This window comes from Anabrus simplex, chromosome 2 (assembly GCF_040414725.1).
Source record: "Anabrus simplex isolate iqAnaSimp1 chromosome 2, ASM4041472v1, whole genome shotgun sequence".
NCBI classification, from domain to species: domain Eukaryota; kingdom Metazoa; phylum Arthropoda; class Insecta; order Orthoptera; family Tettigoniidae; genus Anabrus; species Anabrus simplex.
The window spans coordinates 328,290,741-328,303,239 of record NC_090266.1 but is presented as its reverse complement, the minus strand read 5'-3'; the positions used below and the strand labels follow the sequence as shown (position 1 = coordinate 328,303,239).

The following is a 12,499-nucleotide window of genomic DNA, read 5'->3' as shown; positions in this document are numbered from 1 at the left end:
TGCTATAAAATTATGTTGACCGACCAGCGGTTACAATTAGACAAAGACAAAAATGACTATTAAAATCGTATTATTCAAAAAATAATGTTGAATAAAATAATGTCGAAGGATAGTCAAGTGACCTGTAATTATTTACATGAGATAAAAGTCAATGGCATAGGGTGAAGTAGTGGTTCACTTTGATGAAAAAATACGAAGTTATAGTTGAAGGTTGATGAACAATGTTTAAATTGGACCTCGATGGACCCTCTCAATTTGATGCGATGCTAAAACGTTAAGAATATGGGTTTATTGACATTCTAGTCAAAAGGCTATGTGACAGTTGAATCTGTAAAAGGAAACCAGAAGCATGGTGTTAATTGTGTGAAAAAATTGTAATAAAATGTTTAGGTGGAAATCGTGTACACTTACCATTTGACAATGGTAACTTGTTACGTTTGAGCTAAAAGTTATTGATGACTGTTGACTTCTTACTACGAGTGTTATAGCTGTAGGTTTGTGTTGGAGGGGGATCTGTTTGTAAAAGCGTGACTATGGGCTTGTTTGTAGTACTTAGAGGGGAGCTGCCATTGGTGGGAGAGAAAGAGGAAAGTGTATTGCTGCGCGCATTGTAACGGTGAGATGCTGTTGGAGGGAGCGATATTAGAGTGGGTGTGGCTATGGGTCTAGTGGTTGCATATGAATTAGAGGTACTGGCGGTGACGGGAAGGGAGGGGAGTGTATTAGTTGTAGAGGACGTGGGAGTGCTTATTGATTTGAGGCTGAAACTTTTTAAGAATATATTGGTGAGGGGAATTGATTCTTGTAATAGAAACAAAATCTGTTCCTACAAGGGGCTTTCTTTTATCAATAATATGGTTTAAGTTCTTATCTTTGTTAAAATGCTGGTCGACTTTTATCTCATGTAAACAAATAATTACAGGTCACTTGACTATCCTTCGACATTATTTTATTCAACATTATTTTTTGAATAATACGATTTTAAGCATCATTTTCGTCTTTGTCTAATTGTAACCGCTGGTCGGTCAACATAATTTTACAGCAATCTTACCACTTGTTTTTAAAAGACTTTTGCTTTATTCACTTTAATTATAATAGTAGCCTTCTAATGTCAATATTGCAAATATTTCACCAATTGTAAACTCCTCACTCATTGCAATACCTTTAAAACCAACATTGTACAAGTCTTTTACTATATGTTAATTTTAGATAAAGTCTCTCCAAGGGCTTTTTAAAAATTAGTTTTATCTTATTTATATGCAAATCAGGTGCCTGATTTTATTTCAAGGTTAAGGCAATGGCTGATGATGCCTATATACAAGGCGAAACATGTACCATTTTAGTTAACATGTCAATGTAAATCAACAAAGACAAGACTTATTGTATTGGTTAGGTGGTCAAATTAATAAATGAACTTGTTGTTACTATTCCAATCAGATATTTTTTTTCTCTCGAAAGTTTCCATTCTTAATTAATTTGAAAGTCATTGGGCTTATAGACTACCCGGCAATTGAAAACCATTCACTAGCGTCAACAAATTAATACTGAAGATGAAAGCCAGCTACTTCAATCTTATGTAATTCTTGAATTCCTTGGAATTAATAAGTCTGCCTCCACATATTCCTCTTCTCGAAATTGGAGCCATAGTTATGTTCCTTCAAAATCTGAAAGTTACCTAACGGCTCATAGACAAAACCAGATTAGGCCTAATTCTAAGAAGTATGTAGAAAAATTGAGAATTGGAAATCGTAAGTGAAGATAAAGCTGGACACAGAGCTCTGATCCCTAAAATTGACTGAACAATATCCAATAAAACACTTCAATTTTCTTTAAAGAGGCATCAATTACCAATTCACTTGGCATTTTGTATCACGATCAATAAACCTCAAGGGACATGAAGGTCTCTGATTACCTCCGCCAGTTTTCAGCCATGGTCAGTTAAACGTTGCAATGTCAAGAAAGCAATATTTTAAAGTTGCAACAATGCCGAAGGTACAAGGTATGCATCAAGCAAGAGGCTGCTTGGTTTGGGTCACGTAGCTATCAGCTTACATTCAGGACATAGTGGGTTCGAACCCCACTGTCGGCAGTCCGGAAGATGGTTTTTTGTAGTGCCCCATTTTTGCACAAGGAAAATACTGGGGCTGTACCTTAATTAATGCCATGGTCACTTCCTTCCCCTTCCAGCCATTTTCTATTCCATCATCACCATAAGACTTATGTGTCAGTATGACGTAAAGAAAACTACAAAAATATAAAGTATGAGGAACGTTGTATATAAGGAAATCCTTCAATAAATATTTACCACATTGACAGTCATGTCTTGACGGGTTTCAGCTAGTTACTATTTATTTTATTACTGTAAATCTTCTACGAAGTCAATAAACGTGCACATGGAAGGAAGTGAATTTAAATAGATACACAAAAATGATGCAATGAATATTTTAAATGAGATGTACTATTACAAAACACACTTAAATGATCGTGTTCCTGACTCTGCATACCTTGTGCCTTTGAAATGTGTGATTTGAGAGGTGTCTGATAATGATTTGGCAATAATAAATAATATACATCGCAAATTAAATAGACTACTATACTTTATTCTTCCCACAGCTAAAATCCACTTCCCGAGTCTGTCAGATTCCCAAGGACAATCAGGAAATCTATAAAATGTAATTCCTTTCCCATGCATGTTCTTTGTGTGTTGTGGCAGTTCCCTGCACAACAGTTTCAATTTAATTTAGGCAGATTTATACATTACTACTACTACGAGGGCGAATCAAAAAGTTACACTAGCTTGCCGTAAGAGCATGCTGTGTGTAGTGACTGTGGCCAATGCGGAGCAAGCTACAGTAACTGCTGACACGTCCAATACGTAAGTTGCTGTGATATCCTGTCATGTCGTGAGAGCAGAGTGGGCTAGGCACAATGGCGTGTCAACTGGATGTTCACTCCAAAATCGAGATGCGTGCAATGATCATATTTCTATGGGTAAAAGGCTCAATTGCATGAACATCGTGAAATAACTGCTGTATATGGTGAATGTGCAATTTCTCACCAAGGTATTGTAAAGTGATGTAAGCAATTTGATGCCGGACGCACAGATCTCACGGAGGAATATCGCAAAGGCAGGCCCACAATGCACCGTACTGTTGCACACTGAACATTTCGTATGGCAATGAGTTCTCCATTGTTCAGCAGCACCTTGGATTTCGTAAACTGTATCAAAGATGGGTCCTACGTCTGCTCACCGATGTTCACAAGGGAGAATGTTTCCAAACATCACTGGCATTTTTGCAACGGTATTCTGTGGAGGGCAACGAATTTCGGTGGCGAATCATCACATGGGATGAAACATGGGTCCACAACTTCACCGCCCGAAATGAAGAGAACGTCGTTGGAATGGGTGCACACAACGTCACCACCACGAAAGGAAGCCAAGGTTCAACCTGCAGTAGGAAAGGTAATGGAGACAGTGTTCTTTGATATGGAGGGTGTGGTGCAAATGGAATTCATGCCGAAAGGCACGACAATCAACTCAGCTTTGTATTGTCAAACATTGAACTGGCTTTGTAAGGAAAAACGGCAGGGAAAATTGAGCGCCGGCGTGATTCTGTTGCACGATAATACAACACCTCGTACGCCTGCCAAACGTCCGAACTGCTGCAGCGATTCACGTGGAAGGTATGGCAAAATCCTCCATATAGTACAGACTTGGCGCCATGCGATTATAATGTGTTCGGTAAGCTGAAAAAGGATCTCGGTGGACGACTATTCCGAAACGATGAGGAGGTGAAAGCACCTGTTTTTTTTTGCTAGGGGCTTTACGTCGCACCGACACAGATAGGTCTTATGGCGACGATGGGATGGGAAAGGCCTAGGAGTTGGAAGGAAGCGGCCGCGGCCTTAATTAAGGTACAGCCCCAGCATTTGCCTGGTGTGAAAATGGGAAACCACGGAAAACCATTTTCAGGGCTGCCGATAGTGGGATTCGAACCTACTATCTCCCGGATGCAAGCTCACAGCCGCGCGCCTCTACGCGCACGGCCAACTCGCCCGGAAAGCACCTGTCTGCAGGTGGTTACATAGCGCTGGAGGCGATTTCTATGCATCTGGAATTGAATTCCGAGAAATGTTTACAGTCTCTTGGGGACTGTGAAAAAGTGAACTTACATTGTATGTGGTCATAGCCGTGCTGCCTATGTGTAGGTGGTTTCATAAATGGCCATAAGTTGGAAGTGTAACTTTTTGATTCGTCCTCGTACTACTACTACTACTACCACCACCACCACCACCACCACCACTACTACTACTACAATACCTAATTTCATTCCCAGAGTTACAACCACCAGGACTGACCTCTCAAGACTAGATCACCAAGAACTTGCGATTTCTTCCACTGGAGGTGCTAGGACCTGCCGTGCAAGCTCCCTATACACACAACCAGCTCTGACAGCAACATTCTACCACAAAATGTGTTTCTGTCACATCCTTTAAAATTTATATGAGTAATGTGAAAATGACTGTTTAATGAAGCATTTCTATATTACAAAGTATCATTTATTTCAATTGCTGATTACTTTTCCAGGGTAATGAGAAAATCATTTCACCCTTTGAGAGTAGAGTTTTCGAAACATTGACATACACCCATTATAAATTACTGTAGAGGAACATAATGCATTATATTTAAGAAACTGTCCATGTCATAAGTGAAAAAAAGTGAAAAATCACAAAATTAAACAATCTTCATGATTAATAATGTTTTTTGTGTGGTATTTCACAATATATGGTAGTGGACACAGCATGTTGTTACAGTCTTTGCACTAATGTATGGTTCTCTTGTTCTCTTTTTGGACCAATTTTGTCATTTCATGGTAGGGAACCGTTATCATTGAAATGAAAGAACTGTAAAACAAGCAAGTTATTTGACCATAGCCTCAATCTCTCTTGTTTTTTGTAGATTCTAAACCACAGGGATGCAATATTTCAGTTAAAAAAGTACACATGCATTGAGCATTCAAACTGTAGCCACCTTGGCAAGAAGTTAAGAGACAATGTCACTTGGCTGTCACCCACTCTCGCTTAATGCTTCAAGATATCTACCCACCTGAATCTCATCTTATAAGTACTTTGATTCAATAAATTAATACAGTGGAACCTCGATTCTCCGTTTTTGGAGGGACCATGGAAAAAAAAACATACAACACGGGAAAACGGAGAATTGGGGTACGGATGATCCATCAACAATTTGGCTAAACATCACAAAAATTAAATATGTATACTTAAAATCTTACAAACACCCCTAAACCAAACCAAACTACAGCCCCAATGGGCCTTCGGCCTACCAAGCGACTGCTGCTCAGTCCGAAGGCCTGTAGATTACGAGGTGACGCATGGTCAGTGTGACGAATCCTCTCAGCCGTTATTCCTGGCTCTCTAGACCGGGGTCACCATCTCAACATTAAATAGCTCCTCAATTAAAGGTTAAAGGTAATCGTAGAATGAGTGAACCTGGAACCAGGCCTCATATCCAGGTAAAAATGCCTGACCTGGCTGGGAATTGAACCCGGGCCCTCCGGGTGAGAGGCAAGCAAGTTAGACCTCAGGGCCGGCTTCAAACATTAATTACCGGTACGCGACTAAAAAAATCTCAACATTCAGTTTTACCAGGGAAACTTCGTCAGTTTCCTCTGAAACCCTCCTTCAGTTCAGCAACTTTGATCAGACAAACTTCGAAAAATCTAATAGCCGTAACGCCAAGCCAAACAACAATCGACAACAAGTAGTCTTTAATTCTGTTATCTAATAAAATAAAGCACATTAGATACAAAAGCGCCCAACATGATGGCGAAACCATTTTTTAATTTTTTTAATCTTTCATTGTAATTTAGTCACTGGTATACAGTTCGTAGTCAGTTTATGGAAATCTTGTACCGCGTAAATTAGGCCTACATCGACTTTTAAAGGTTATGTTGAACTCGAGAATATGGTTTCGAATGTAAGTATCAATTCTCAAGTTCTGGAATGCATTATAGTCAACTCTGCCCGTCACTAATCACAATCAAATTGGAAAGAGAAAAAATATCGTGAACACTTCCGAAATTACGGTTATTCGCAACCTTGAGCTCAGCTGGAAAGCGCGCTCGCTGCATAAGTCTGTACGAATGTGAAATGATACAAAGTTCTTAAATACAACGTGCACAAATAAAGCGACAGCAGTTTTTGTAACATTCTAACACAAACGTGTGAAATTCCCAGTCTAATATTAGGACCAAAACAGCCATATGCAATCCCAAAACCTCCCTTGGCTTTATATATGTAAGGTGCAACATCTGTTCTGGTCTCGATAACATAATCGTACTACAAACCATCACACCCATTTTTGTTCCGTATTGAAAACAGCGATCTCACTTAGTTTATAAAAGGAGTATATTTATTACACCACCTGTTCAATACAATTAATACCACATTATGTGGTTAAAAAAACATAGAAATTCTAAATTTTATGGGGACATGGTCATCATCAGCCTTATTAATATAATCTTAAAACAAACATTGTTTAGGACATTGACACTTATAATTTGTAAAAATTGAACTGTGATTTCTTATGGTATTAACACTAAGGAATAGTAGTTATAAAATATGATGTTGGGACATGACATATACAACACATGTTAAACAAATTGTAAACAAATTTAAAATCTTGTACTGAAGTGAATCCTCTTCGTAAGAAAATTCAGCATATACTTGCTAGGGGCAGTTGTCAACACAGGTTTTCAACAGACTAGAATGGTTGAAATATTGAGGGTGAATTTGGTTTATTTTTTTGCGTTCCAGCGCTAAAAAGTATTGGCCATGAGAAAAGGTGAATGTTATAAAATTATCTTCATTAAGTTCACTGATCCAAAAAATTATCGTGATATAAACAATGCAAAAAGACGATGTGCTGGTTGAAGCCGCTTTTGAGACGAGTATATCCAAGTATTTGACAGGTATGTTTGATTGTCACATGAAATGTAGTCCTTCTAGAATGTAGAACACCGAGGAAAAGAATGTGGTTATACTGTAAAGGAACAAAAAGAAGAGTCTGACGTGTGTGTGTTTAAATCGTATGTTAATGTCCAAGAATTATGTATTATGTAAAGCGGGTACTTACTCATTCGCCGTAATTATGTCTATCTTACTGTGTTAGCAGCGTTGGTCTGTCTGGAGTTCCTACTCCTCGTGTTGTATCGATTGAATAGAAGAGGAAGGGAATGCTGAGGGGAAGCGGAGCATTACATGTCAATGTTAATACGGAAGGGGGGGGATTGTTTGGAGCGGCAAGTGGAGGCTTAGTATTCGGTGTGATAAGGGGAGTTTTTGATTCAAAGGATTTAAATATTTGTGGGACTCTGTTCTGATTTGGATTCACTGTTTGAATAGCTTAGGCGTTAACGTATATAAGGGACTCTTGACTTCCATATCAACGTTAAAGTTTCAATCTTTATTAAACGTTCTGTCCAGAAAAATATATATATTCTCTAATTCATTTAGAAGTTTACCTTTGTTTGTATTCCTGATTACTGAGAGATCCTTTTCTATTGAAGCAAAACGGTGACCAGTTTCCTTCATGTGCGTGCTCATTGCCGAATATTTATTGTGCTTTTCCGCATTGAAGTGTTCCACGTATCTTATAAAGATGCTTCGTCCAGTCTGTCCAACATACGAAATTCCACACTGGGAAGATATTAACCCATAGACCCCTGAGCCTGAACATTTATTGTTATTATTATTGATTTTATTACAATTGAAAAATACATTTTGTGTTGTGTTGGTTGTTATAAAGGCTATGTTCATATTATATTTGTTGAAAGTGTTAGCAATTTGGTGGACAACTGGGTTACTGTATGTGAAAGTGGCATACTCAGTTCTTTTAGGTTTGTCTGGTGTAAGATTTGTGGATAACTTGTTTTTAATCTTGTGAAGTAAGCGGTTTACCATTTCAATCTTATAACCATTAATTTTGGCAAGTTTTCCTATGTAATTTTATTCTGTTTTTATGCTAATATATGCTGAATTTCCTTACGAAGAGGATCCACTTGAGTACCAGAGATGTGCCGTCTTTAGAATTTTATATGACAAAGTTTCTTTTGGACAAGATTTTAAATTTGTTTACAATGATTTTAACATGTGTTGTATATGTCACGTCCCAACATCATATTTTATAACTACTATTCCTTAGTGTTAATACCATAAGAAATCACAGTTCAATTTTTACAAATTATAAATGTCAATGTCCTCTAAACAATGTTTGTTTTAAGATAAAATTAATAAGGCTGATGATGCCCAACAAAAGAAGGGCGAAACATGCCCCCATAAAATTTAGAATTTCTAGGTTTATTTAACTACATAACGTGGTATTAATTGGACTGAATAGGTGGTGTAATAAATATACTCCTTTTGTAAACTAAACAATCGTATACGATAATATTGTACTAATAAATTTGTGTTGCTTAAGAAGGAGTAGTTTTGATTCCTGCCTGAAAGCCCAGCGACTATACAGTGCCCTGAGGGAAGTGCCGAAAGTCTGTTCGGCGATACACTCAAAACAAGTAAAAAATTAATCATCTAACCCTGGACATAATATAGACGTTTTGCAAGTACGAATATTTGAAGAAATTCGTTCCGACTTCTAGTTCAGCTGCCGAAATGCGCTCTCTCCTTCCAATTTTTGTGGACACATTCTGCTTTATAATTTCCGAGGATTCTTTAAACAATACCATCCGAATGCAATGCTAAGATGGTCATTAATGCAAGTTCACCGCAGATCGCTTTTCCAGTACAGTAGGCTACTTCCTCAAATTACCACAATGATGGAACGTTAACATCATGATCCGTAAGTATGCCGTAGCCGTCCCTTTGTGAGATACAGTTTCTTGAAAAACGTGTGATCGAGGATTTTGCATTGATAGGACTGAAATTTCTGGAGAGTTGATCCGGGAAAACATTTCAAATCAAATCAAAATCTCTATTTGCAAATGAGGTGTCTACCTCGGTGGCAAATGGTACACTAAAATACATTATTTTCAAGCACTAAATATTAAATTAACAAGAAAATTTTCCTATAATACAATAATTTACAATTTACACTAACAATGTTTTCTATTAAACACACAGCTCATCCTTAATAAATTTATATCGTTTACAAAATTCTACTTATAATATCTCCTGTACTACTTACAAATATAGTCAACTGATATACAGTATGTGGAATTACTTCAATGGTACTATACAACTGGTATAAGATTAATATTTACATTGCATTTATTTACTTATTTACTTTTTTTTTTTTTTTTACCCGTTCTGGAACCTAAGTAGCATAACGACCTGCTGCATCTTAACCAGAGCCCCTTTTGCCACCACTTTTCAGAGTCCCTGAAGGACCTTCACAGCTACCGTAGCGGTCCCAGGGCCCTCGAAGTCCCGACTGTACTTCACCCCTACAGGCAGTCCCCTACTTTGGCTGTCCAAACTCCTTAGACCAGGGGATGGAATTAATTTTTTAAGACTTTTTTTTTTAATTTACAATAACCTGCACTGGTCGAATGCCCTCTAACACTTCATTTATTTTCTCTGTTGCTGTTTATTCTCTTCTTGAATATCTGTACAGATTTTGGAAAAGGATCAAACACTACCCCTGGTAAACTGTTCCACTCCTTCACACCCTTCCCAATGAATGAAAATGTACCCCAATCGCTTCTGCTAAAATTCCTTCTAATTTTATATTTGTGGTCAGTCCTGCCGATATAATTATTTTCCAACTGAAGCCTCTCACGGATATCTCCCCAGGCTTCTTCTCTTGTATAGGCTCTATATAATCCTATAAGTCTAGTTTTCTCCCTTCTCTTACTTAAAGTTTCCCACCCAAGTTCCTTTAACATTTCTGATACACTACTTTTTCTCCTGAACTCCCCTGTTACAAATCTTGCTGCTTTCCTCTGTACACTATCTATTTCTTTTATTAGGTATTCTTGGTGAGGGTCCCAAACACTGTTTGCATATTCCAATAATGGACGAACCATACTCAAGTAACTTTTTTCTTTTAATTCTTTGTTGCATCCTTTAAGTAGCCTCATTATGACATGTAACAATCTGTATGCTTTCCCAACAATGTCATCAACATGACCCTTCCAGTGCAAATTACTTTCAAATCTCACACCTAAGTATTTGCACTTGCCATCTTTTGGGATAACAACCTCATCCAAAGAATAATCAAATTCAGTTTTAAAGCTCCTGTTTGTAAAAGCTCCCATTATGGATACTTTCAAGGTCCCTTTGTAATTCTGAACAATCCTCAATGTTGTTTATTTCCCTATAAACAATTATGTCATCTGCATACAATCTTATTTTTGATGTTATATTGTTCCCTAAATCATTTGCGTATATTAAGAAAAGTAACGGACCGATTATACTACCCTGTGCAATTCCCTTCCAAACTTTCTCTTCCTGAGATACATTATTTCCTACTTTGACTTTCTGAACCCTTGAATTTAGAAATGTTTTTATCCAACGTGTAACCCTTACGTCCAATCCTATTCCCTCCAATTTCTTTAATAATATTCCATGTTCCATTCTATCAAAGGCTTTGGAAAGATCTATGGCTATGCAATCTAACTGACCTCCTGAATCCAACTGATCTGATGTGTCCTGCTGAAATCCCACCAGATGTGCCTCACAAGAAAATTTCTTTCTAAATTCATACTGGCTCCTCATGAACCAATTTTTATCATCACATATCCCTCTGATGTACTTTGATATTAAACTCTCCAGTATTTTACAAACTATACCGGTCAGGCTGATTGGTCTGTAGTTCTCTGGTTTCCTTTTATCACCCTTTCCTTTATAAATTGGTATTATTATTGATACCTTCCATTCCTTTGGTATTACACTATTATTTATGACATAGTCAAAGAGAAATTTTAAATAAGGCACTATGTACCACCCCATTGTCTTTAATATCTCCCCAGTAATTTGATCACTTCCTGCTGCTTTTCCTTGCTGAAGCACTTGGATTTCTCTGAAAATATCTTCATTTGTGAATGAGAAGCTTCTTGTTTCCCTCTGTCTCTCCCTCTCTATCTTCTGTTTCGGTTTCCAACTCTTGACAATCATCTACTGAATCTCTAAATTCCCTACTAAATAGGTTTGCTTTCTCAGTATCTGTTAAATAGTGTTCACCCCCTTCTCCCACCATTGTAGGAATTTGGATTCCTTTTCCTTTTTGATTCCTGATATATGAATACAGCTTTTTCCATTTCTTCGAGGAACGGATAAAGTGGGATTTTTACAGCGTGATTTAATTGGAATGCTCGGGGGGACCACGTAATTTGAACGAATAATACAGGAAAACGTAGTTTCCGGGAACGTATAATCGAGGTTCTACTGTATAGCCGAAGCCACACACATCCATAGAAGCTACTGATCTCAGAATCTTGAACTCATTCTATACCCGTAAGTCGTGACTGATTTCACCTGAAATTTTTCCTTGATGTATGAAGACAATGGTGAACAAACCAAATGTTTCTCGAGGATCATGCAGCCTAATTGAATATATCTCTGGCAAGTTTTCCACCCTAAACATTTTCACTCTGTCTCACTTCCTCCCAATCTCTTTGCTCACTAGGGAAAAAAAGGGCAAGCAGTTATAGATTTTCTAACAAAGATGCCTGTCGCTGTATAGAGTATGAGTTCTAGCAGCACCATAAGCTGACTGGAGAATCTTGTTAGAAATAATTTCTGCCCAAAAACTTAATAATCAAGATCTATAAAGCAGTAAAACAAATAGGCAATGAAGTACATACAGTGAAATTCCCATGTAGAGAACCCCAATTACATACTTTCTCCAATAAATTTACTTTTACTGAGATCTCAATAGCGTGGGGAGAATCTTACCTAAAAATATTTACTGCTTTCTTTGATTCAATGCAAACAAAATGTTTTTAAAAAAAGCCATGCTATTTGTAATGCTGAGTAAAATTAAATTAAAGAAAACATTAAGTTATAAGTTGTAGTTCTTACCCCTTTGGCACCTGATTTCTTCGACCGCTTTGTCACCCTTCCTTTCTTAGCACCAACTCCGACGGATTTTTCTGGGTTCCCCGATTTCTCTGGTTCAGATTTACCACCTTAAAAGAAAAAGTATAAACATTAAATTAGTCCCTATATACATACACAGGGTGGCCCACTTAAATGTTTCACCGCAGATATATCTGGAATAACAAGAGATATTGAAAAATAACTTTCACGGGCATGAAGGCAGGGAAGGGGCTAATTAAAGTAAATACTATGAGCCAGTCTAAAACGTAGCAAAATAGTACTTTCAACATCAACTTACGTTTTTTTAAATGGACACCCTGTATTATTTCGAAAGCAATTGTTAATAAGAAAAAATCACATAAGTAATGGCATTTGTTTCACCCCAATAGGTCAATTACATCCCGAGATATTGCAACGTGAA

General features: G+C 37.5%; 1 protein-coding gene across 4 annotated transcripts in view; it reads right to left on the bottom strand.

Annotated features, from left to right (window-relative positions):
- The window catches only part of LOC136864111 (YTH domain-containing protein 1), a 541,394-nt gene that overhangs the window by 450,858 nt on the left and 78,037 nt on the right, over window positions 1–12,499 (bottom strand). For all 4 annotated transcript variants that reach the window (XR_010859272.2, XR_010859271.2, XM_067140687.2 and 1 more), the window contains exon 3: window positions 12,061–12,167. Coding sequence is in view for 2 of the 4 variants with exons in the window: in XM_067140687.2 (XP_066996788.2) it covers window positions 12,061–12,167 (107 nt within the window). In the remaining 2 variants the exon portion in view is untranslated. The remainder of the gene's footprint in view (window positions 1–12,060; window positions 12,168–12,499) is intronic.